This window comes from Parambassis ranga, chromosome 17 (genome assembly GCF_900634625.1).
Source record: "Parambassis ranga chromosome 17, fParRan2.1, whole genome shotgun sequence".
NCBI classification, from domain to species: domain Eukaryota; kingdom Metazoa; phylum Chordata; class Actinopteri; family Ambassidae; genus Parambassis; species Parambassis ranga.
This window is the reverse complement of record NC_041037.1, coordinates 15,011,302-15,036,497: the sequence shown is the minus strand read 5'-3', so window position 1 is coordinate 15,036,497 and position 25,196 is coordinate 15,011,302. Positions and strand designations below refer to the sequence as shown.

Here is a 25,196-nt window from a genome sequence, read left to right as displayed (position 1 = left end):
TACATCCTCACTAAATGCACACACACACAAATCTTTTGCTTCCTTTTCAATTTCCAGTTTTGTCCGTTTGTTTCTTTTCTCTCATATCTCCACCCTTCTTCTCCATGTCTCTGTAATATTCCTCTTTCAAGTCCTCTCTTTTTCTTCGGGTCCACCCCTGTGCTGTGATGTGGAAAACATCCACATTGTTTCCTGAGTAGGCATCCCTGTGAGTGGCTCTGAACACTGCCTCTCTTGCCAAGGAGATGGCTTCTTCTTCACTCAGGCTCCACCTCAGATCTGTATCCAGGACCCCATAAGCATAAGGAGAACCTGAGCCCACGGAGAAGATGTCTCCCTGGAGCCTGGCTCCATCACTGCATACATATATCACCCTTGGACCACTGTTTGGTGATGTCGAATATGTCATCACATCTTGATCGGTCATGACAGATGAATCTGCCAAAGTTTTAGCACAGTCAGAAGCATCTGCTTCCTTATCCCAGCCACACAGCGTGAGAGCGACACAAAGTTTAGTACCTTTAAAAGGATGCATCATAAAGGAGAGGAGCTTCGCAGCACCACTTATTGAAAGGCGACGTCGGTGCCGCAGCTGGTAGAGTCTGATCTCTCTAATCAGGATTCGCTCCCACATGATGCAATCAGCACCACTACCTGAGGATGTGACCACTAAATGAGAGTGAATAGGGGTAATCTTATTAACATCTGGGGATGCAACTAGTCCTCCACCACTGGCACGTGTATCTGCAGCAGCAATGACTCCACCTTGGAAGGTGAAACCCAGAGTTGTTGTTCCATGAGCCAAGGAGAAAGGCATGCTGACATTCGTTGAATGACGAGGTGCTGGTGCTGGTGGTATAAAAAAGTTCAGTGGAATCCCACAGTTGTTTTCAGTTGTCTGTTGTCGTCTGCATCTGATATTGTGATAGTCTGTCATGTGAATAGACGTGGTGACATCCTCAAAAGGTGAAAAAAGCGTAGACTGGTCTTTGAAGCTACAGACATCTTCCAAAGCCATAATGGCATCGATTCTGTTTCTTGATCACAATATAAAAAAAAAATCATAAAAATGACTCCTCAAAAACAGATTAAATCAGCATTAGGCCAGAAGAAAGATGATCAAAGAAAACTACTTTCCAAGTCCCAGCCTGGATTGTTCCCTACAACTTTTACTCTCATCTGCCTGAAGCCCTTTTATAGCGCTTGATATGACAGCTTGCACAAAAAAAACCACGCATGCACACACAGGTCTGTATCCCAGATCATTAGGCTTATATACAGTAAGTGGCATTATAGCCTGTGCTGTGAATTTGATATCCAGAGGAGCCACTTTCTGCAGACATAAGTGAAAAGGGTTCACATCTTGCACATCATTTTCAGTTTACATGTGATGGATTAAGATGCTCACATTTTGACAAACTTGCTATCCACACTGTAGATTCTATCTGTCAGTTCATTCATTACCATAGTTTTGGTGTGTCTCAAAATGTAAAAAAAACAACAACAAATGGAACAAAAATAAATAAAACAGGCATGACATCATTACAGTGACTTTATCTCTATAACATCTATAAACCTGACTTTCAGTGTGCCTGTTTCTAAGTACAGTAACTTTATTAACACACGATGAAAATCTTAACGTCAAAATATCAACGTTTATATCCAATTCTCGCGGTAGTTTACGAGAAGTGCTACTGGCCCATTGCTTGGGCCATTTCGGCTCTAAAAAGTCTTGTTACTCAGTGCGCACGCATGTCCTTCTAGATCCAAGATGGCGGTAGTTTCTTCAAACATCAGAGCAAGATGGTCCTAGACTAGTCCATCCATTCAGTCGGCTAAAATCATGGCGTCCGCCAGTACGGGGGGCAGGGTGTCCTGCGGGAGAGATTTGGATTGTGTACCGGAGATAGCTGACACGTTAGCTGCGGTCGCCAAACTTGGGTGAGAAGGATGTTTTCCTTTGCATGTTGTTTTATATATGTGAAAAGAACTTACTAGAGCGACGCGTCAGGGTGCTAGCCTCACGGCAATGTGTGATGCTTCCTGCTAAGCTAGCCGGTGTATTACCAACACGTGCGCAATCACAAAGATGCTACAGTGGTATAAAGTGTTGATTATACTTAACACAGGCTATTCTGACACATGTTTCACAGCTTGCCTGGAAGTATATTTATAAAACAAGGCTGTGTGCCCTTCGGGTTGACATGATAAATCAAATAGATGTCTTTAATGAGATTTTCTTTCCCTCTCTGGTGCCCAGGTTTGACTTCCTGTGCATGCCCTTGTTCCACCCGAGGTTTAAGAGGGAGTTTGAGTTGGAGCCCGCTAAATGCAGACCCGGTGCCCAGACACGATCAGACCTGCTGCTGTGTGGAAGAGGTGCATGTTTTACCATAAAATGTTATTAAGTATCGACTGACTCCAGCAAAAAAAGTAATCCTGGTAGTGGGCCTTCTCTGATTAAACCGATTCATGGCTTATTGATTATGGCTATTGTAATTAGTCAAGTGTTGTGTACATGATGAGGTGTTTGCTGTTGAATTCAAGAGAATATTGATGAACCACAGTCTGGTTACTTATTGATTACCGTATTGTAACAGTTTTAGTTTTTAACGTTCTTCTTCTTCTTCTTCACTTGAAACAAATAATGACAAAGTACTAGTAGTAATGTACTTTATTACTACTAAAGCACTACTTTTATAAAATGTATAATATTATACTGCAAGACTTTGTGTATTTGAAGTGCGCTCCTTGCTGTCATGCTAAGTAGTATATTTCCTAATCATCCTTTATGTTTGTTCAGATTGGAATACTCTGATTGTTGGGAAGCTTTCACCATGGATCAGTGCAGACTCAGAAATCGAGACAGAACGCAGAAACTCCGAAGCTGTAAGTTTTTATAAAATGTTAATAAATGTTTTCTTTGACCCCCAGCATTGATGTTTCCAGCTCTACCTATTGTGTCATATCATTTTTGCCCCTATTATGTGTGTCTCTTCAGGCTTTAGGACAGGAACTAAACTTTTCAGCCTACCTGGGTCTGCCTGTCTTCATGGTCCCTTTGAAGGGCCCCAATAATACCAATCTAGCCCGAGTGCTGCTAAACCACATCCACACTGGACACCACACCTCAAATGTAAGACACAGCATTGGGGGAAAAACTCAGTATGTAGACTGCTTTTGAATAGCAGACAGGGAGCTGAAGTCAGCACCTAACCCGCTGTTCTGCTCTGTATCGATTAGTTTTGGGTACGTGTCCCTCTAATGGCGTCAGAGGACGTGCGGGAAGATCTGATTGAGAATGAACCAGCCCCTTGTGTCGATGACATAAGTATTGATGAGAAGACCTGGAGCTGGTAAGTTTTGTGCCTCTCCATTTCCTGAGCAGCAGAGTGCTGTCTGCATGCTGAAACTGTTGTCATTGATTTCCTTTAAGATTGTGACTCATCGTGTTTATTTACGTCCTCGTTTCCAGGTGGCACTCATTTAGAACCCTTTGTGATTACAACAAGAGGATCTGTCTCGGTGAGAGAACACATTGTGAACTAACAACCTGTGGCTAAATCAGTGCAAAGAGGAACACTTATCATTCCTATCTGCTATTGATAAGGTGTCTTTTTTATACCTGAAGCAATTGAAATAGGAGCAGACATGCCATCGGAGACTGTGATTGATAAATGGCTCGGGGAGCCAATCAAAGCAGCCATACTTCCCACCAACATCTTCCTCACTAATAAGAAGGGCTTTCCTGTTTTGTCAAAAGCCCACCAGAAGATAATCTTCCGTCTCTTCAAGGTATATAATAATGATTGTATAGTAATAACGGGTATTCTTCACCACACAGAGCTGTATTTTTAATTAAAAAATCCTCTTTATATCCACTTAGTTGGAGTCCCAATTCATCTTCACAGGCACCAGTCGGCACACTGAGAAGGACTTCAGATCCTACTTGCAGTACCTGGAATACCTCGACCAGAACAGGCCTGCACCCAATGCGTACGAGCTCTTTGCCAAGGGCTATGAAGACTACCTGCAGTCCCCTCTACAGGTGAGGAGATGCTTATTTGTGCTCTATATTTGTCCTCCTGATGATGAATACTTAATGTGTTTTTGTGCCCATTGTTTAAGCCCCTCATGGACAACCTGGAGTCTCAGACATATGAAGTGTTTGAAAAGGATCCTATTAAATATTCACAGTACCAACAGGTAAGACCACATTATGTAAGTCTTTATGTAGGGTATGATTGTTGTTTGTGTAGCACTTGCACAATACAATTGTCCTTTTTGTGTGAATTTATAGTTGGAGAGCGATTGTAAAATGTTTTAACGTATGTTTTGTTTGTCTGCACAGGCTGTATATAAATGTCTACTTGACAGAGTTCCAGAGGAGCAGAAAGACACTAATGTTCAGTGAGTGTCTGTGAACGAGTCACATAAGAGTTAGAACTGGACAATAATTCATATGTTAAGGTTACATTGTACAATACCCTTTTAGCATTATATAATAATACTGGTAGATAGGTACCATACATTTATAGGCAATTACTGTCACAACCTCAGTATATACATTCTGTAAAATTATGTTGTCACAGGGTGTTGATGGTGTTGGGAGCAGGTAGGGGTCCCCTGGTCAATGCATCCCTCCGTGCTGCCAGGCTGGCTAACAGGAAGCTGAAGGTGTATGCTGTGGAGAAAAATCCCAATGCTGTAGTCACGTGAGTAATACACTCCTCTTTTATATTCATTATATGTCTATATTGTAGAAGTGCATACATTAAATTTTAATGCATGTCATTATCAGTTCTAATATCTAATTGCCGCTGGCTGAGTCATGTCTCGGTGGATTTTAATCGTAAGCCACGGTGGATTCAGGAAGTCTGTTGACTTAATGTGTCCTTGGTGTTATCAGATAATGAACTGGTGCCAGTTTAATTACGATTTGTGCATTGATGGACCCAAGGATAAAATAATTAAACATCTTTTCAAAGACGTGTTTGTCTAAGGTCCAGAAAGGTGTGAAAGACTTTCCCAAAGTTGCACTACTGCACACTTACATTTGTAATTTTCTACCATGTTCAACTTTCATAAGTGAAGAAGTGAAGCCTAAAACTTTGAAATCTTGTTTTATTCATGTCTTGTCCAGGTTAGAGAACTGGCGCTTTGAGGAGTGGGGTGATCAGGTGACAGTGGTGTCATGTGACATGCGTGAATGGACCGCACCAGAGAAGGCTGACATCATTGTCAGCGAGCTGCTTGGATCATTTGGTGACAATGAACTCTCACCAGAGTGCTTAGATGGAGCACAGCACTTTCTCAAAGGTACTTTGGAAGTTTTTTTTTTTAAGGATAAAGAGTCATTAAAGGTTCTGTGTCTCTGAGTACTTAGTCACACCAAACAATGTAAAAAGCATTTGTTATCCTCCATTACCTTTCATGCTTCTTTGACTCCCAAATCACTTTCTCTTTCTTCATCTCATATCACCTACAGATGATGGAGTGAGCATCCCTTGTTCCTACACGTCCTATCTCGCCCCCCTGTCCTCCTCCAAACTTTACAACGAAGTACGAGGGTGCCGGGAACGCGACAAGGATCCAGAGTGCCATTTTGAGACACCCTATGTAGTGCGTCTTCATAACTTCCATCAGCTCGCTGATCCCAAACCATGCTTCACCTTCACACACCCCACAAAAGGTAGACGGACACAGTGTACACCAGTTAACATGTACATTATACACCTGTTTGTCACATATTCTGAATGTGTTGATGTTCTTCTTGCAGATATGAACAATAACCGATATCAGTGCCTCAAGTTCTCAGTGAATTGTAACTCAGTACTCCATGGCTTTGCTGGATACTTTGAGACAATACTGTACAAAGATGTCACGCTCAGTAAGTCATCTAATATCAAGAGGAAGTCATGCTGTGAAATGATTAAAACCTGAATATTTATAAAAATAATTCTGTTTGTGGCAGGTATAAAACCAGATACACATTCACCTGGAATGTTCTCCTGGTTCCCCATCCTCTTCCCTCTTAAGGTAAGTTATTAAATCAAGGGAAAATAAAAAAAAAAACAAAAAAGCATTATATTTATAGATGTTCTTTTTCTCCACCAATAGCAACCCATCTCTATAGCCCATGGTGATGATGTCATGGTGCGATTCTGGCGCTGCAACAACGGGAAGAAGGTTTGGTATGAATGGGCTGTGACCGAGCCGTCCTGCTCTGCCATCCACAACCCTGCAGGCCGTTCCTACACCATCGGCCTGTGAAGACGAGTCATTCGCACATCTTGTCAGCACTCACTCACGTGTTTCTGTAAGACTCAATGGCTGGTGCTGTGGGAGGGTGGGGGGTGGGGTCTGACTTTTTTTTTGTATACAAAGGTAAAACCTGAATTGCCGTTTTGAGCTCTTATAGAGAGTGTGGTCTGGTAGGTGCTTCAGAGCCTGCAGGAGGGAAAAAAAGTGATGAAAAGTTGGATGAACCATTTTTTTCAAATCTTGTGTTTTTGAGAAGTCTGTTTCAGCAGGCACGGACTATCACCTGTACACTCGGTGTATTGTTTGTCAGATAGGATCATTTAAAATTAGGTCCAGGGCCATGCCACTGGTTTGTTTTGTCAGTTTGTTTTTCCTACTGTTCTGAACAATGTTGCAGACATTCACTCTCAATCCAGCTGGACGTATGCCTTATCAAACACACATTCCATACCCATACTTACATAATGATGAAATGCACTTCTGTTCAACACAAGAGGGTCAGAAGAAGGTTCTAATCCTCTGATCATGTATTGTTCCATGTTGTTGGGGACTGTCTCTTCATACTGTTATTTTGTTTCTGTATGTTTGAACCATGCCAATAAAGACAACACTGCAATGTCCTCTACGTTGTTTATTACCACCACACTTGGTGTTGTATATTCAAATCAGATGTCCACAACTAATCTTAAGACAGCTGCTAAATGGTATGAAACTTTCCTCTTGAAATCTATTAGGCAAATCTCATTCTCTGTTGAACATCATTATTGCTTGTAGCTCTCCAGTGTGGGTCCATAAACACACCCTGTCTGGTCTTATCATGCAGCATGCACTCATTTATGCATATCACATGCTGCATAACATGTCAGAAAGGGGTTTAAGGGTGCGAATCTAACATGAGGTCAAATCTATTCACATTTAGGTGACTGTATTACTTATGATTCTTATGTGATGCCATTTCAAATGGACAATTATGTGTTGAAGCGTGTGTCAGATGAAGAAGTCTTTAGTTCGACAGTTTAGAAGGGATTAGGTAAAACTGCATAGATTTTAACTTAACCATGTTAAGTGTTTATGCAAAAACATTACAGCAACTGTTGGTGTCAACAAACTCACTCTTAAGTCCAAATATGATAAACATATTTGTGAAAAAAAACATACAAAACCATACATATAGAAGTTATAAGGCATGGTACAAAAAGTATATATATATTTTTTTAATTTTATGGGTAAACTAATAGCATAAAACACTTAAACCTAGGTTGTAGTGGGGAGCTTAGCATAGTGTATCTTTCAATGGATAAAGTGGAGTAGTGGGGCCTCACTACGAAGGGCGTGGCCTGAGGGACGTGTTGACAATTTGCTCTGCGCTGATTGGTTGATAATAACCAGCTTTTCTATTTATCGAGGCTGTCAGCTGAAAGTCTTTTGTTATCCCGCTCATCACGGCCAGCCGGCAGGAATTACGCCAGACATGATGTCCGTCACCTAACCAGGAGCTTTCACCAGGATTTTAAGTTACTGCAGCTGCTGAAAAAAGGTAGGTTAGTGCTTTTAAAATGACTTATTTAAAGGCTCGCAGTGAAAGAGTGCGTATGGGCTCCATGTTGGTGGGTCAAATTATCGCAAATGCCACCACTATGGTATGGTAATTGCAGGACGAAGAGGGATTAGTCCCGTTGAGACGCACATTATTTTTGTGAATTTAAATTCCAGAAGTTAAATTGCTTGCGGCTCTAAGCTAACGATATTTGTTTCACCAAAGTTGACAAACTTTGCTTATAAACGGTGATTTTAGTCACTACAAAAACAATGGCCGAGCCGCATGTCCTGTCGCAGTCTGAATTATTAATGCTGGGAGATGTGGTTTCTAATATTAGCTGTCGTGTAGCCGACGGAAGAGACGCACGTCAGCATTTTTCACATCGAAGGAAAGTGGTGGAGAAATGTTGTGGCCAGTGAAGGGAGAAGCTGCAACTTTCAACACTATGCCATTTTAAATATTTGGTGTTTTTTTAATGCTTTTTTAGGATTTAAAGGGAGCTGCAGGCCCCGTCACCTGAACCACGCAACAGGGGTGTGGGGTGGGCGGGGGACAAGGACTCAGGATGACCCAGGGTCCGAGGAAGAGGAGCAGCCGCAGCAGCTCCCTGCAGTCTGCGGGCGAAGAGGAAGAAGGAAGCTCCGGGGTGGCTCTGAAAAAACAAATAGGCCTAGTCAGCGCCTGCGGCATTATAGTGGGTAAGTCCATTCAAACCTGTGTTCCCCCATTCATCAGCTGAATGTATAAAGCATGTTATCTCTAGTCAGCTCCCACCAGTTTTAATAATTATGTTTTTGTCTGTACAGACAAACCTCATGGAGCTCATTGAACTACTTCTTAATCTTGCCTTTTAATGAGATTAAATAATAAACCAAGGCTGAGATCAATTAGGTTGTAGCTATAACCTGAAAATTTGCAGATACTGGGACTTCATTACAGGAAGCTGACGGGTCATTTGTTTGATATATATTGTTGTAATAAGGTATACTTTTAAATCCGAGCCACATGCATTTTTCAGTTTTAAGAGTGTGTAATTCCTTCATGAGAACGAACCACCAACCTTTAAATTTGCAAGGAAAATACAACTGAGTCTTCATTATGCTTTGCACCCTAAGTGCATCGTACATCTTGCACATGCGGAAATGTTGGCCATCTGCTGCTCTGGCATACAATAAAAAGCAATCCCACTAATGGCTGTTCACTACTGTTGGGACAGAAATTTCCATCACCCTCACACGTGTGGTTAAAGCATAGGCTCTGCACCATTGATAAGCGTGCTTTGACTACCCTGAAAAAGATATGTGGGGCCACTGTGTGAAAACTGGGCCACACTGCCTGCTTAAACGCATACACTAGGTTGGTCTGACATAACATTAGTCTGACTGCAATGCTGCTTTTAACTTTATTCTGAAATTATTTTTTGCTTGGCCTTGCTGAGCTGGAAGATTCCCAAGTTGTGTTGTATGCTTCAATACTTTTAAATCAGGAAAATGACTACACATTTTATTTATTTTTCCCCCAGGCTTGGAGTGGTTTTGCAAGGAAGACATTTTAATTGACTGAGTCTGACTGAGTTTCCGACATGAATTCAAATAATGTCACTTGCCTTCAGACTTGGACGTGTTTCCAAGAGTACCAAGAGTCACTCATTGTACAATTTCCTCATTGATCAAGAGACTGCTAAAGCACAGGCCATCCGTGTTGTACTACTGTTATCTGCTCATCAGTTTAGTCAAAAGTAACAAGTATTCTCAACTTTACATGCTGTGTGTCCCCCTGAATGGGCCGTTTATCAGGAGGCTTGCAACTTCTTGGCAAGTTCAGAGTGTTTAGAAAATCCACATTCTGTCACAATTCAAATGAAATGATGAGGTTGTAGACGCACTGTTGGCCCGTTAGCGTATGGAATAAATGTCAAAGTGAAGGTTGTGCACAGAAAGCCCCAAACGCTGTTGCAACTGCACCTACAATGGCCTTGTTCGATAACAAAAGGCCTTAATAGGATGCGTTATGGAGGGTCCTCAATGGACAAATATGCAGCTGTCCTCTTTGGTTTATCTTCCTCTTTTCCTTTTGTTTAGCTCCTCATCAGTACATGATATCAAGTCGGCATCAACCAGATGCTGTTGGTCTGGGGAATTTGTTTTTCTATTCAGGAAGCTTCTACATTATAATAAATGGTCATCATCATACAACACAGGGACACTACAGCAAATGTGCCATTATGTGACATGGAAGTTGTAGCTCCTGTCTTATCGCCTGCATGCTGCTTCATCAGCCTCCTCTCGTTTTGGTTTAAAAATATCTGCAGGTGTTTTTTTGTAAAGGGTCACATGACTTTGAATCCAAAGCACAAATGTCTTTATTGTCTTGACTTCCCACTGTATCTTTTTTTTTCTTTTGCTCAGGTAACATCATTGGATCTGGGATTTTCGTGAGTCCTAAAGGTGTCCTAGAGAATGCCAGCTCAGTGGGAGTGGCTTTAATTGTGTGGGTCTCTACTGGAATCATCACAGCCATCGGTGCTCTCTGTTATGCAGAGTTAGGGGTGACCATCCCCAAGTCAGGTGGGGACTACTCCTACGTCAAGGACATCTTTGGAGGACTGGCAGGGTGAGAGCAAATGTTTTAGAACTGGGCTGTGACTGAAGATTAAGTTTAGCATTTAAATGTTGGGTATTGGTCCGAGAACACTGAGAAATAAGCACATTTAAACACAGCCTTTAACAAATGTCTCAATTGTTTAGCAGAACATAGTATATTTAAATGCAAAGTAAATGCAGCATAAAATAATGAATAATTACCTGAAAAGTAATCCTAGAAGCGGCTTTTAAATGTGATTTGTGCTACATGATGCATATATAATCTAAAAATGTCAAGGTTATTTTGTAATTAATGAGAATTTTACAGTAAGCCCTCACATCCATTCTGCTCTTTACAATCGCACTCTCTGTATAATTAAAACCTCTTGTGATGCAGTTTTGTGTTTTCAGCCTAGCAGAATATTGACCCAGTTCCACCCATTCCCCTCCTAACTAACAACGCTTCAGCGAATTACTATAATTCTCTTGGCTAATATGCTTAAATTACTATTGTTTGCAATTAGATTTTATTGTTGCGCTCGCTGTATGCCTCATTAACTACACAACAATGTCATCCCTCAGGTTCCTGCGTCTGTGGATCGCAGTGCTGGTCATCTATCCCACTAACCAGGCTGTGATCGCTCTCACCTTTTCCAACTACGTCCTGCAGCCCCTCTTCCCCTCCTGCCTTCCCCCAGACACTGCCCTACGGCTTCTGGCTGCCGTCTGCCTGTGTGAGTCCTAAATTTCAAATTGTGAATTAAGGGATAGTGACGCCTAATTTTGTCAAGATCCTCCTATTGAGTATCTGCTTGAGTAAATTAAATTGCCTCATCTCTGTCAAAGAAACTCACATATAGTCTTGAGGGATTATTCATCTGAGTGCAACAAGAAGTTATTAGTTACTAGGAATAAATAAGGAAAACAGCATCACCACACACAACAATAAGGAAGGTCGGAGACTAACCCTGCTTTTAGTTGAAATTCATGTTCAACAGAAAGTGACAGGCGTAGCTTTGACATTCACCCTCACTTATCTGTCATTTCCTCCCATCCTCAGTGTTGCTGACATGGGTGAACTGCTACAGTGTGCGTTGGGCCACGTACGTACAAGATGTCTTTACTGCTGGCAAACTCTTGGCTCTCGGTCTCATCATAATCATGGGTGGTGTCCAAATATGCAAAGGTAGGATTTGTTTAGCTGTTAAGCATCTTTTATCAGTCCACAGTTCATTTACTGCCCACATTTGTCTTGGAGCAGTGGTTCCAAGTCTTTGAAGCTTATAGCATTTTGGAACTCCACTGAATTAGTGTTCACTCTGTACGTCTGAGTTGTGATGTCTGATTATTTGAAAAGGCATGTTTCCGTTTTAGCATTTTATTCAGACTTATTGAAAATGGCTGATGGAAAAATTATTATAATGGCAACACTTGAGCTAAGATCAGGATGTACTGCAGTGGCCATGTGACTCACAGGATTTATGATCCTAACCTAAAAGAAGGATTACAGTGCTTCATAGCTCTTCATTCCACTCGTAATCCACACACATGCACGCTGCCAGGTCCGGTGAAAAACTCATTCATGTTAATGCCCCTGAATATTCCACACTACGTGGGACGGAAGACTAATGCCTCTTTTGTTGGGACTTTAATGTGAACTGGTTTGGATTGTTGGTAGCCATGTATGAGAGACCTAGCTGAAGAAACCCTACAATTATATTTGGTATTAATTAGGTTGTTGCACATGGCCAACATCTTATTTTTTAATAAATATTTACTTTCATAATTTTCATTGTCGATTAAGCTAAGACTGCAGCATCTGCACCCCACATTAAAAGGAAGCCTCTTACTTTTTACTGCTGTTGTTTGTGGTTCCCTCTGCTGGTTAAATTGTGTCAGTGAATATGATTGCTTAATATCTTGGTCCTCATGTTTAATACAATCGGTCTTCTGGTTTCCAGGTCACTATTACTGGTTGCAGCCAGAGCACGCCTTCGAGACATTCCGTGACTATGATGTTGGTCTGATAGCTCTGTCCTTCCTGCAAGGCTCTTTTGCATACGGGGGCTGGAATTTCCTCAATTACGTCACAGAGGAGTTGGTGGACCCATACACGTAACTAAACTACTTTAATACCTCCCTGTAACCTGTTTAATTTAGCTGCAAAAAACATGTTCTAACTGAAGAATATTAAACCATATCAAAATTTCACAATTTACCGTACATCTCTTGTTTCTCTTCCTCCAGGAATCTCCCACGTGCAATCTTCATCTCCATTCCCGTGGTCACCTTTGTTTACGTGTTTGCCAATGTGGCCTACGTCACAGCCATGAGCCCACAGGAGCTGCTGGCCTCCAATGCTGTGGCAGTGGTGAGAAAGGAAGAAGAATGTGTTTAATCCATTCTGAAATATGTGTGCGTGTGGCTATGCATGCTCAAAGTGCATGTAGTCGGTGCTTGTCTGTGAGGCTGTGATAAGTCTTGAGACCACATTGATGCATGCTCATCACAGTAGCAAGACATCTGTAATGCCTAATCTGTCACCCCTTTGCTCTCCATTTTGAAATGTCTTGATTAATGGTTGTCATTTGTGTTTTCTTCTCTTCTCTCTCTACTCCTAATATTTCTCTCAGACATTTGGAGAGAAATTGCTAGGAGTAATGTCATGGATCATGCCCATCTCTGTGGCACTCTCCACCTTCGGGGGGGTCAATGGCTCCCTCTTCACATCGTCGCGGTCAGTTTGTACTCTCCTCGCCATTTCTGCTCATCTGTCCTTCACCTTTTTGGAGCTTCTGTTGTTGCTTTAAAAAATCTTGTTAGTTTGCTGGTATTTGTGTCTGTAGATGTCCACAGAAAGCAGGGTGAAAATGAGAAGCAGGGATTATACTCCTCACTTCTGCCACTTCTGCATTTTCACCATTTTCACCCTGCAGTTCTCTGATTCTCTAATCACCTGTGCATTTTCTGAGCCGTTCCCTCGGTTGGCACCCATTAAGCTAGCACCATCTGGCCCCGCTCTCAGGACTTAACTCTTCGGTGCTGCTTTCAGGCTTTTTTTCGCTGGTGCAAGAGAAGGCCATCTACCACGTCTGCTGGCTATGATTCATGTCAAACGCTGCACTCCTATCCCAGCCCTACTGTTTACTGTGAGTCCTGACTGAATCGCAACATCTTCTTGTCATTAGTGAGAGGGTGAAGGGCACAAAATGTTTTATTTTTTTTTTTCTTCCCTCTTACTTCTAGTTGATCTCCACTCTGCTGATGTTGTGCACCAGCGACATTTACACCCTCATAAACTATGTGGGTTTCATCAACTACCTCTTCTACGGTGTCACTGTCGCCGGGCAGATTGTGCTGCGTGTGAAGGAGCCTGACATGTATCGACCCATCAAGGTAGACGTAGATGAAGTTGGCCCAAAATCAAATGCTCATATTCATATATGGCCTGCAGAGCAATTTAGCCATCAGGATTGTTTTGATGATACAAGATTTCAGCCTTCTCTCCAATCTAATAGAATGCTGAGTACCAAAAATAGCATAATAGGAGGGATCAATTTTGACTGTCAGCTGCAGTTTGGCAGAAAATTATTCTGGTTTTGAGAGTAACCAGGTTGTGATCTCAAAGAGACATACTATTGGTTTTGTCATTTGCTTTTACACTGCTGTACTGACGCTTGTCCTGTCGTCCTTCAGGTGAGCCTTATATGGCCGGTGATCTACCTGCTGTTCTGGGCCTTCCTGCTGGTTTTTTCCCTCTACTCCGAGCCCATTGTGTGTGGCATCGGCCTGGCCATCATGATGACCGGTGTTCCCGTATATTTTCTGGGAGTGTACTGGAAAAAGAAGCCAGACTATTTTGATATTGCAATGGGTAAGAAGTAAAAACATTCAGCTGCATTATGGCCGATTTACATCTAGTAACTAATTTACTAATTTGTCATTCTGCTTCAGGTAAAATGACTCATCTCTTCCAAAAGCTCTGTTCAGTGGTTTACCCCGTGATGGAGGAGAGAGCAGAGCCACAGGAGTCTCTAAAGAAAGATGAAGATTGGGAAGCTGAAAAGAGCTCCCAAATGCCTGACTGAACAGTCGCATAATCAGTTCCTCACTCCAATATGTAGTTTAAGTATGGACGGGAGACAACTCCTAGAAAAAGGAGCATCCACCTCATTGAAAATGTCAACACTCCTTATTTTCTGCAGCGCTGGGACTTGTCTGCTCAGTTCCTTTTGATTGGCCTTAAATCATAAACGCTGTTGGTGGTTTTATTGTATGATCTGGAAACAACGCTGAAGTATGAAGTGTCACACGATGAAATATTCACTGTCATTTTTCAACCTAGTATTTAAAACTTGTCTTTTGTGTGTCTAAAATGATGTAGAAAATGTTAATGTGCTGGTTGCATGTATTATATTCTATGTAATATTTATACAATTGCCTCACTGTAGATAACACTAAATAGTTTTTTTTTCTTACATTTTATTCTTTGGGGTTTCTGCCAAATGTCATTATTAATTCAGTGTCAATCTTATTCTCTGATGACAAACAGAGGCTGCAATGAGCAAACGTTTTTAAGACTTGAATAATAAAAGAACGCTTCGTGACGAGCACCTGTATTGGCTTATTCAGTTACGTTTCTTTGCAACAAATATAAATCCCATGAGGAAGCCGCACACGGCGCTTTACAACACACTGCAGCAGTGTTGGTCCTGCGCCGCCTCTGCCTGTCCTCATCAATGTTTCATCCACCTGCTGAAACGCCTGACCTGGAGCGGGTGGAGTCAAATTGCGGAAGTCTTGGGACAGGTATGAAAAGCCGGACACTAGACACTAGGATGAGGAACTAGGTGGATTCGCCTTCAAAATAAAAGCCCGAATATATGCGCTCATGTTGCAACTGACTTACTATTCCTCCCCCTGGCCTTCAATAACCCAGTGGAAATCACTACTGGGGCCTACAGCCAGGCATCAATACAGGACATCATGCAACACAATGTGAACCTGACTGAGGCTGGCAGAAGTCCTCAGGACCCCAGCCAAGACTGCGTAATTACTATTGATGAAACAGCCTGTCAGAACAGGTCAGAGTCCCTCAGCAGTGACTGTGCGATCACCATCAAAGCTGACACTGTGGAAGCTTTGACAAACTTTTTGGTCATCTTTAGACAAACTGAACGTGAACACAAATACTTTGCTGAAGAGTAAATTTGCAAATAAAATATATTAATAAATAAATAAATAAATAACCCTGCATTTTATTTTGAAAGGCGGTGACAGGAAGTTGTGCACTTAACTCTAGTGATTTTGACACGAACTTCATGGACAATACAGTATTTGGATTTCCAGCCGACTGACTGCTGTCGTGTATTGAAAGGTGGTCGGTTTAAGGGTTTTACATATTAAATACTGACAACAGTCTAAAGGTAGGTTATTATTTTGTCGCTTAAAGCCTCCACACACACACACAGTGTCATGCTAACTTAGCTCTTTAGCTCAGCTGTCCTCTACAGAGCAGGCTTGACAGCATCTGCCGGGTTAGCCACTGACTGTGACATTATCGACTGTGGTAATTGTGGTAACATGTCAGTTAACCGTTTAAAGGAATGTAATTTAGCATGTTTAGGTAATGTAAATGTGGAACAATTACCGTAACTTTCCACTGAGCCAGTTCTAACGCAACAACAGCAGCAACAGTGGATGTTTTAATCTGATAGTAGCTGAAGTTGTTAAATTGTGTTTTTGAATTGACAGACTTTTATTGTGTTTTAGAAACAGCTGCGGTCTCCTGTGTTACAATGTAGTACCAAGGTTAGGTGTGTGTACAGGAAGTGGAAGCAAAACAATGGATCATACAGCAGATTGTGCTCTGTTAACATTCTGAAAGGTTTTATATTCAATTGATACATACCAACACGTCTTTCTATCCCCCCCTTACACACACACACATGTGCAGCCATGTCTCCATCAGTACCGCTGCAGGAGATGATCCGGGCCATCAGATCTGCCAGGACTCAGTGTGAGGAGCGGGGTGTCATTCAGAGGGAGTGTGCTGCCATCCGGGCTCAGTTCAGACAAGCCGACAATGGTGGGAGATCACACAACCTGGCCAAGCTACTCTACGTGCACATGTTGGGCTACCCTGCTCATTTTGGTCAGGTGAGGGGATTTGGCTAATTCCTGTCATGGGTTTTCCGGGGTTAAATAGGGCAGGAGGGTGAGAGTCATCCATCATGGCCCATATCCAAACATTAGCAATCCTAAACAGGGATCTAAAGTAGGCATTGTGTGTATGCTTGACCAAAACCTTGAGATACATGGAGAATAGCATACAAAATAATATTAGACATGTTGATACTGTATTTCTAAACCCATGCTCTTTTATAGTGTCTTTTTGAGTTGTGGTTAATTCCCTCAAGCAAATTCTGTCAGAGTCTGTGCATCCATGAGAGTGGACTTTGGAACTAGGCCACCGAATCTTTACCAGCTAAAGATGTGCTGCTCTGGAGACCCTACTACTTGGAGCTGTGAAGGAGCAGAGAATTCCCTGAGGGGCAATAGTAGAGTTTCAATGTGACTTCACAACTTTCAAAGAGTTGTTGCTCTTCCTAACTAGATGGAGTGTGTGCGGATGATAGCCAGCCCGCGCTACAGTGAGAAACGTGTGGGATACCTGGGAGCAATGATGCTGCTGGATGAGAAGCAGGACGCCAGCCTGCTCATTACTAACTCCATAAAGAAGTAAGGACAAACAATTACTATTACATAACAGTTTTCAAGTAATGCATCCCAAACAAACCAGTGTGTCTAAATGTGTGTGTGCTGTGCAGTGACCTTTCTCACAGTAACCAGTACGTGCAGTCACTGGCTCTGTGCACACTGGCCTGTATGGGTTCAGCTGAGATGTGCAGGGATTTAGCACCGGAGATTGACAGGCTGCTCCGAGCCTCCAACTCCTACATAAAGAAGAAGGTGAGGTCCTCCACATGGAGGTTCATTATTTATTCAATAGCACTTATTAATACTGCAACCAGTGAACCGTTTGAAAGCTCTTCTCTGCGTATTACCTAACCTTTCTTATTATATTGATTGTGGCACTGTATTTCCTTCATCTGCTTGTAAAAGTAGTACCATCTCACTTTCATGTAGTCAGTGTAGCCACGAGGTAACCCTGCTTGCTGTGGTGTTCTTTCAGGCTGCTTTGTGTGCCGTTCACATTGTGAGAAAGGTTCAGGATCTGGGAGAGCTTTTTGCCCCCACTGCTCGCTCTCTCCTTGCCGAGAAGAACCACGGTAAGTACATACTTAATGACACGTTCACAGACACTTGTCTCTCAAATACTGTTTCTAATGAGTGTAATGAATCCCCAGGTGTGTTGCATGGAGCTGTGGTGCTCATCACTGAGTTGTGTGGGCAAAACACAGAAACACTGGAAAAGTTCAGGAAGGTAAAAGAACACATATGCATATCTTGATTAGATATCTGTGTTTCTTCACATGCGTGTTGTCATGGGTTTGTCTTGTTTGTATTTCAGACAGTGCCAGATCTGGTTCAGATCATGAAAGGTCTTGTCATTTCGGGTTATTCTCCAGAGCACGATGTGGCAGGCATCAGCGATCCCTTCCTTCAGGTGAGCCTCAACTTCATTAACTTCTGCTAAACACATGAACATCTATCCTTATTTTATTCAGATACATTTATAAATCAATTTGACTCAAGGGGCATTGAACTAAAGTCAGGATGGGTTTTATGTGACTTACTTTAGAATCTCGGTTTATGGTTTGCTGTCTCGGTTAATTTCTTTCTCACTAACACATCCCTCCTCTGGTTTTTTCATGATTAAATGTACCAATATAAGTTATTGATCACCTGTGTTCCCTCTCCTGCTTCCAAGGTACGCATCTTGAGGTTGCTGAGGATCCTCGGACGCAACAACGAAGCAGCCAGTGATGCCATGAATGACCTCCTAGCTCAGGTTTAATGTTCACTTTGCTATTATCTTATCAACCAGAATCCATGTTTACCTGTGTACTAGAGAATATTATAATATTGCAAAATTAGGTTCGAAGCACAGAATCAATAGGATTCATTTACTAATTCACATCTTTTTTTTTAATGTGTTTTAAATAAATGAATGTGGCTGAAACATTGTGCTACACAGGTAGCAACCAACACTGACAGCACTAAGACTGTGGGCAATGCTGTGCTGTATGAGACTGTTCTCACCGTACTAGACATCAAGTCAGAGAGCGGACTCAGGGTGAGAGACCGGTGGCACTTGTCAACAAAATTAAAATAAATACATGTGGTTTAAAGATGATTTTGCTTAATTAATGAATAAATGTGTATACTCTGCCACAGGTTCTGGCTGTGAACATCCTGGGAAGATTTCTCCTGAACAATGACAGGAACATTCGGTCGGTGCTGTTTCTTCCCCACCTTTGTTTTTTTTCTTGTTGTATCACTCACATATCTCGCTCCCTCTCTGCCTCCCTCTCTCCCTCACTCTCTTATCTCTGAGGGTCATTTCATCTTTTCCACTCACCAGGATAAAGGCAAACTCAGGGCAGCCAAGAAAAGAGAAACCTCCCAACAGGCTGTTATCATCTGAGCTGACTAATTACTTTTCCTCTAGAGTCATACCCGAAGGTCACTCTCTGTCTCTTCATGCTGATCTCTCAATTTCAGGTCATGTCATTTTTCAGCAGGTAGTGTGGAGGACTGTTACATGTTCCCAGAGGGTTTGTTGTGTTGCTATTTTTTTGGGATCGTCTTTATGTGGGCCTTGTGGGCAGACAGGTCTGTCTGGCTGGGTGACAGTAATTGGACTGGTTTATTCCTGTGAGACCTGCCCGGCTAGATAACATCTCTCCTGCGCCTACATAAATACTTGATCACTCCATGAGTTATTTCAAGTGGAAAGATGTATTATTCATCTTGGCCAGTTGAGAAAATGGAGGTTTTTACTGCAGCACTGTCATCAATCTCCATTACTAGCCGATGGTTATACATTATTTTATATGTGATTTCATTGTTTTATTGCACTCAGTCTACCTGCCTTTGGTGTAGACTTAACTAAAATCAGCACTTCATCTTGACGGACATAAACCTGACTTTTGTATGTTTCATGTACACGGCCAGGTATATTGCTATGACCTCTCTTCAGAAGATTGTTGGGACGGACCATAATGCAGTGCAGCGCCACCGCGGGACTATAGTGGACTGCCTGAAGGACCAGGATGCTTCTGTCAAGCGGTAACTTAAACCTTCATTCCATTCTGGTCCTGTGGAGCTGACAGTGTGAAGTTATCTGTCCTCTTCTCCTGTCCATCTAGCCGTGCCTTGGAGCTCTCCTTGGCTTTGGTGTCAGCCACAAACATTCGCTCCATGATGAAAGAACTGCTCCTCTTCCTCTCTTCCTGTCCCCCCGAGCTGAAGGCTGAGGCTGCCAGCGGCATATTCAACGCTGCTGAAAGGTACGCGAGTGAATACACATGAATGTGGGGATAACACAATTGTACCACAAATATATGCATGCGAGCGCACACACTGTACATTCATGCATGTAAACACATGTGATGCACAGCCTTGTGCCGAGCTGGGATTGGTGTTATTATAAACAAACAAAGAAAGCTGTAACAAAAAAGTCTCTGTGCTTGAAATGTACTGTATGCATCCACATGCCTCACTCTGTGTCTGCCTCCACTCTCAGTGCTGGTCTGTTTGACTGACACAGTGACAATGAATAGTCTGACTTGATGCACTCCTCTGTGTGCACCACTGAGTTAGCTGTGTGTGTGTGTGTCTCTGTCTCTGTCAGGTATGCACCCTCTCAGCGCTGGCACATTGACACCATCCTGCATGTCCTCACCACGGTAAATACTGACTGAGTGACTCAGCCTGCTGCCTCTGGCCTGGGTTGCTCTTTCACCAAGTCTTTTAAATATCCTCTCTAAGGCCCTCATGTAGCACAGAAGTTAAATTCACATGACAGCTGTGAAGGTTTTGCTTAAACTAACGCTTTAACGATAACGATGGAGGGTAGGAGAAGTCTACATAAAGTGTAATTGTGAAAATGTGGCATGAATTAATTCATTTTTGTAAACATGCTTTATGATGTATTTGAGTTGTCATGGAAACATAGCCCAAGTGAGGTCATTGTGTGTGGAAGAAAAAGCAGAATGTCCCACATACTTGGACCAGCTGTCTAACTAATGGAGTGTGGTGTGTGTGTGTGTGATTCCCGCTTTGCCAGGCAGGGGGCGATGTCAGAGATGAAACTGTGCCCAACCTGATTCAGCTTATCACCAACACCTCCGAGCTGCACTGTTACACCGTCCACAAGCTCTACCGGGCTCTGCTCAAGGACATCTCTCAGGTCTACAATTCACAATTCATTCATTGTGTAGAATACTTTAGCAAAATAGTTAATAGACTTTAGGACTTTAATAAACCAGAAAAAAGAACCACACTGAGCTTTTGGTTGTGCACTAGTGTGAATAGCTATAGTAAGCTTTCAGTTTGAAATTGGCTGATGCAACCACATTTATTTTTGGATCGCAGTCAGATGAGCAGCCGTGTACTCATCTGCAGTGTGTGGTGCAGCATCTTCCAGCACATTAATTCCCTGTGAATTCTAGTGTTTTAAGCCAGCCTGACAAAGACCTCTGTGGTTGTATGTTACTGTGAGTTGAATGTATGGACACAGGGTTTAAGTGTAATATTATATTTGTAGCAATCGCTGGTCCAGGTGGCCTGCTGGTGTATAGGAGAGTATGGAGACCTTCTGGTGAAAGGAGAGTGTCAGGAGACTGAGCCTGTGCAGGTACATGCAGCACAACAAACACAGCTTTCAGTTTTTACATGGTCTTTGTTCTAGAAAATGATGACCCTGTGTTGACCCGTCCATGGTTCAGGTCTCTGAGGATGACATCCTGGATGCCTTGGAAACGGTTCTGCAGTCCCACATGTCGTCCCCGACTACCAGAGGCTTTGCTCTCACCGCCACCATGAAACTGAGCACACGCATTACCGATAATGTGGAGTAAGAAACACGTGTCATTCACAGCACAAAGCAAAAGAATACTGACAGCCCACTGTGTCTTATCTTTGGGAAATACATAGCAAAATAAATAGAGGTTCTGAATGTAATGCTACCTGTAAGCTGCAAGCATCTTCCACATTCAGTTTGGAGTTATATAAAAATATGCCTATTAACATATTCTTTAAATAATTGCAGCAATTTAATAATGGTTCTCTATCTGTCTGTCTTCCTTTACATGACCCTAACCCTGGCAGTCGGATTAGAAGCGTTGTCAGCATCTATGGCAGCTGTATAGATGTGGAGCTCCAACAGAGGGCAGTTGAATACAATGCTCTCTTCAAAAAATATGACCACATGAGGTACAAGAGTAAATCATTAAGTCGGAGTTTCTCTACATATGCAGTTGTTTTTGTAATTTTACCCAATATGATTCTCAGACAGAGACAAAGATATATACCTTCTCTGTACAGGGCCGCAGTGCTGGAGAGAATGCCAGTCATCGAGAAGAACTCACCGGGTCATACCAACGGGGTGTCAACAGGGGAGCCCGTCAAAGAGCTTAAACCAGTCCAAGTTAAACAGGGAGAGCCACAGCACGCTGCTAACCAGGTACAGGATGATGATACATTCATGACACAAACTTGAGTCACGTCTCTGAACCGAGACCATCAAGTGCAAAGGGTCATCAGGCTATGAGTAACAAAATTTCCATTTGTGCAGTGTTCTATATCCTAATTATTTATAGTTATTACATTATGTCTCATATAACCACTAGCGAATCTAACAAATGGGTTTATCAGCGGTGTTCTTCTTCAGTTCAGTTACCATCCACACATGCATACATTCAGATAAAAAGCAAACAGCAGAGTTTCCCTCCCGTGTTTCTCCTCAGGTGTGTGATCTCTTGGACCTGCTTGGTGGTTCTGAGGAACCTCAGCAGCCCCAGCTGGCTGCATGCAGCGTAGTACCTGCTCCACCCATCAGCACCAGCACTGCTGGAGGAGACCTCCTGGATCTGTTAGGAGGATTAGAGCCCACTCCACTTCCACTTCTAACACCAGGTGTGATCCTCTAAATGTTCTGTACACAAAGGCAGTGAAAGCAGTAAAGACAAAAGCAGCATGATTTTATCATTTTAAGAGACTGAAGCTTGGATGGTGCTGTGTCATGGTGCTCATGAGTAAAAACAATATTTTATATCTCCTCTCTATAGCTCCAACAATGACAGTGTATGAGAAAGATGGCGTGACTTTGACACTAAGCTGTGAGAAACAGTCTGACTCGGGCCTAATGGTCACACTCACAGCCTCCAACTCCACTGACTCAAACATCAGCGGCTTCACCCTGCAGGCTGCAGTCCCCAAGGTTTGTGCATCTGCTGCTAATGAAAAAAAACTGCAATCACATTGTCTGTGGACATTGTTACTGACAGGAAAGCCTTCTCTGTTTGTCAGTCTGATGTGGAAATACCCCCAGAGTAAGATGTGAAGAGCTGCACACAACCTGATATATTTCAATAAATTTACACAGAGGATCTTAAATTCTAAATTCTTTTTATATAACTCAAATTGGACATGGTTTTGGGTTAAAATACACAGAAAATCCCTATCACTACTATTAAGAAAATAATATTAATACATTACAATAAGAAGGATTTTGCATTCATGCAATTTTGCATATTCCTTTGAGGGATGGGGGGAGCACTTTGAACTGGCTTTGAACACATAACCTCACTGTTGATAGGTGTCAGTTTTACCCCCAGTCATGTTCCTGTAGGGACCCTTCAGTGCAGCAAATGGAACTGAACGACGTCTGCATGTATGGGTGCTTTTAACTTCAAAGCTTCATTTGATCCTCCTCCAGAGTGTCCAGTTACACATGAAGGCCCCTAGTGGAGACTCTCTTCCTCCAAGTGATACAGCTAAAGTGACCCAGATGGTGGTCCTCAACAACCCAAACAAGGTGGGTCTGCCGGACACACTCACACAGGGGCACATGAGCAAGACAGCAGACATGTTAAACTCACTACTGCCCTCATCAGTTGCCTAGGAGTAGAGCGTGTGTGCTCCAAGTGCTTTTTATGTCAGGATGGCCGAGCGGTCTAAGGCGCTGCGTTCAGGTCGCAGTCTCCTCTGGAGGCGTGGGTTCGAATCCCACTTCTGACAGCATTTTTATACACATGCTTCTTGTTCACAGTTGTTTATTAGTTCTCATGTGTAAGTGATATTTGAATCCTTATGCACATCATTTTATTTTTACAGTATTTAAAAGTGGATCCTATTTTCTATTAAATCTTACCAACAAGGCCTGTGTCTGCCTGTCAGAATTTCTACAGAAAGTGTGTATGAAACCTGAAAATTTGTCAGAAACACGTCATTGTATCTAAATCCTGTCTACACTTTCAGGTTAATCTGAAAATGAGGATCCGTATCTGTTACACCATCAGAGGATCAACTGTCCAGGATACAATCCAGATCGACTCCTTCCCCACACACTGACAGCAGCCTGGCAGTCCAGCTGGAACATGAAAACAGTCTGTGGGTGAATCAGCAGTCGCCTCTCCGGTGGAGTGCTGTTACTCCCACCACTCTGTAGACCAAGCTGCTATTACTCAGCTGATATTGTTTTTTATGTCAAAGCAACACTGCTCTATCACAGGAAATCACAGCCTCATTAAGAGCTTCATATTTTTCTCCAAATGTCTTTGGTGAAACAGACTTTGGTATTTAGGTTACAGAGGTATATTGAAATACTAAAAATCCTGGGAGGATTGCAAAGAAAACTGTACATACAAATATGATACAATTCAGGTTGTTTGTTTACAAGCTAATACAGCTGATTGTATTGAGTGTTTCACTCCACAATTCTACACTTTGTGGCTTTTGTCAGCGTAAGCCACTTGATCGGTTCTCCCTTACACATCACTCCATGTACGGTACATTCTCTTAGAGGTAGGGGAACACTTACTACTGAGCCACTAATATTAGTACGAAAACCTTTTATCTGGTACACTTAATTTTATTAGAAAACACAAAGAAATGAATTTAAGATTAGAGGTTTAAATGATTTATTAACACAGCCTCATGCTGCATTCACTTGTCTTGTTTTTCTGCCTCATTCAACTGAGTAGCTCAGACTATAAATATTCACCTAGGTCATTCCCACGTGCCTTTCATTCCTCTTACAGATGTAATTATATTTATCTGTGAAGGCCAAGAATATTTAAATATTACTTACATTGATTTATGTTTTAATCATTCCCATAAAAGCAACACCTGCTTTTCCTGACCAACATCCTCTTGTCTATTGTTTACAGAGGCTAAGTTATTTTATGAAGACTGTACAGTCGTAAGAAAAACAAATACAAATAGGCATGATACTGCCTACCAGATGTATATTTTAGATATCTAACAAGCACAATTTGAGTTTAAATTCTTTGCCTTTTGTTGTAGAAAGCTGTAAGCACACCTTTAGAAGAAGCCATCACATAACTGTATTCCCTGAATTACTCATCTCATAATAACTGACGTAAAAACACCATGGATACAGGATGTCAGTGATGGTGCTGTAAGTGGAATTTCTACAACACTGTTTCATATCACTACCTTGACTAAAATGTAAAGACAAGAAATGAGTATTTGTTTGTTTAGACCAGTTTTGAATCTGTCTTAAGCCATTTTCTAATTAAAAATCAGGTTTCCTAAGCAGTAAATGAATGTTGTCAGTGCTCACATTGTGCATGTATATTAAAGGACAACAACGCCAT

General features: G+C 42.1%; 4 protein-coding genes and 1 non-coding gene across 6 annotated transcripts; 4 read left to right on the top strand and 1 right to left on the bottom strand.

The window, feature by feature from the left end:
• Nucleotides 1-46: 46 nt before the first annotated feature.
• Nucleotides 47-817, bottom strand: psmb11a (proteasome 20S subunit beta 11a). The gene has a single exon (XM_028427524.1). It carries the CDS (start codon nucleotides 815-817, stop codon nucleotides 47-49), a length of 771 nt encoding a protein of 256 aa, XP_028283325.1.
• A 966-nt stretch (nucleotides 818-1,783) lies between these two features.
• Nucleotides 1,784-6,889, top strand: prmt5 (protein arginine methyltransferase 5). The gene is made up of 16 exons (XM_028427287.1): nucleotides 1,784-1,941; nucleotides 2,261-2,379; nucleotides 2,804-2,889; nucleotides 3,002-3,136; nucleotides 3,244-3,356; nucleotides 3,476-3,525; nucleotides 3,632-3,795; nucleotides 3,887-4,048; nucleotides 4,129-4,206; nucleotides 4,352-4,410; nucleotides 4,593-4,715; nucleotides 5,144-5,319; nucleotides 5,489-5,692; nucleotides 5,780-5,890; nucleotides 5,975-6,039; nucleotides 6,121-6,889. Exons 1-16 carry the CDS (start codon nucleotides 1,844-1,846, stop codon nucleotides 6,271-6,273), a joined length of 1,896 nt encoding a protein of 631 aa, XP_028283088.1. The 5' UTR covers nucleotides 1,784-1,843; the 3' UTR covers nucleotides 6,274-6,889.
• Nucleotides 6,890-7,679: 790 nt separating this feature from the next.
• On the top strand, nucleotides 7,680-14,934 carry slc7a8b (solute carrier family 7 member 8b). Its single transcript, XM_028427289.1, has 12 exons — nucleotides 7,680-7,801; nucleotides 8,292-8,502; nucleotides 10,213-10,417; nucleotides 10,969-11,120; nucleotides 11,447-11,572; nucleotides 12,348-12,501; nucleotides 12,634-12,757; nucleotides 13,020-13,123; nucleotides 13,439-13,535; nucleotides 13,633-13,782; nucleotides 14,083-14,260; nucleotides 14,341-14,934. The coding sequence occupies exons 2-12, from the start codon at nucleotides 8,370-8,372 to the stop codon at nucleotides 14,472-14,474; spliced, it is 1,557 nt and encodes a 518-aa protein (XP_028283090.1). The 5' UTR covers nucleotides 7,680-7,801; nucleotides 8,292-8,369; the 3' UTR covers nucleotides 14,475-14,934.
• Nucleotides 14,935-15,681: 747 nt separating this feature from the next.
• ap1g2 (adaptor related protein complex 1 subunit gamma 2) lies at nucleotides 15,682-25,194 on the top strand. Of its 2 annotated transcripts, XM_028427136.1 has the most exons (22): nucleotides 15,682-15,812; nucleotides 16,343-16,545; nucleotides 17,003-17,127; nucleotides 17,217-17,358; nucleotides 17,582-17,678; nucleotides 17,757-17,833; nucleotides 17,921-18,016; nucleotides 18,281-18,361; nucleotides 18,548-18,646; nucleotides 18,748-18,803; nucleotides 19,528-19,641; nucleotides 19,722-19,862; nucleotides 20,207-20,261; nucleotides 20,642-20,764; nucleotides 21,122-21,211; nucleotides 21,303-21,430; nucleotides 21,685-21,789; nucleotides 21,901-22,039; nucleotides 22,323-22,491; nucleotides 22,644-22,795; nucleotides 23,294-23,392; nucleotides 23,836-25,194. In XM_028427136.1, exons 2-22 carry the CDS (start codon nucleotides 16,345-16,347, stop codon nucleotides 23,926-23,928), a joined length of 2,382 nt encoding a protein of 793 aa, XP_028282937.1. In that variant the 5' UTR covers nucleotides 15,682-15,812; nucleotides 16,343-16,344; the 3' UTR covers nucleotides 23,929-25,194. The 2 variants fall into 2 exon arrangements, with proteins under 2 accessions (XP_028282937.1, XP_028282936.1); XM_028427135.1 differs by having other exon boundaries at nucleotides 17,582-17,833.
• On the top strand, nucleotides 23,513-23,595 carry trnal-cag (transfer RNA leucine (anticodon CAG)). The gene has a single exon. It is a non-coding gene; the product is annotated as a tRNA-Leu (tRNA).
• Nucleotides 25,195-25,196: the final 2 nt, after the last annotated feature.

Bases quoted from the DNA above. Each gene is read 5' to 3' on its own strand.
- psmb11a (XM_028427524.1), bottom strand. From the start codon at position 817: ATGCCTTTCTCCTTGGCTCATGGAACAACAACTCTGGGTTTCACCTTC.
- slc7a8b (XM_028427289.1), top strand. From the start codon at position 8,370: ATGACCCAGGGTCCGAGGAAGAGGAGCAGCCGCAGCAGCTCCCTGCAG. The intron at 12,502-12,633 runs GTAACTAAACTA...CTCTTCCTCCAG, and splicing joins GAGTTGGTGGACCCATACAC to GAATCTCCCACGTGCAATCT. The intron at 13,124-13,438 runs GTCAGTTTGTAC...TGCTGCTTTCAG, and splicing joins TCCCTCTTCACATCGTCGCG to GCTTTTTTTCGCTGGTGCAA.
- prmt5 (XM_028427287.1), top strand. From the start codon at position 1,844: ATGGCGTCCGCCAGTACGGGGGGCAGGGTGTCCTGCGGGAGAGATTTG. The intron at 3,357-3,475 runs GTAAGTTTTGTG...CCTCGTTTCCAG, and splicing joins GATGAGAAGACCTGGAGCTG to GTGGCACTCATTTAGAACCC. The intron at 6,040-6,120 runs GTAAGTTATTAA...CTCCACCAATAG, and splicing joins CCATCCTCTTCCCTCTTAAG to CAACCCATCTCTATAGCCCA.
- ap1g2 (XM_028427135.1), top strand. From the start codon at position 16,345: ATGTCTCCATCAGTACCGCTGCAGGAGATGATCCGGGCCATCAGATCT. The intron at 17,834-17,920 runs GTAAAAGAACAC...TTTGTATTTCAG, and splicing joins CACTGGAAAAGTTCAGGAAG to ACAGTGCCAGATCTGGTTCA. The intron at 18,017-18,280 runs GTGAGCCTCAAC...CCTGCTTCCAAG, and splicing joins TCAGCGATCCCTTCCTTCAG to GTACGCATCTTGAGGTTGCT.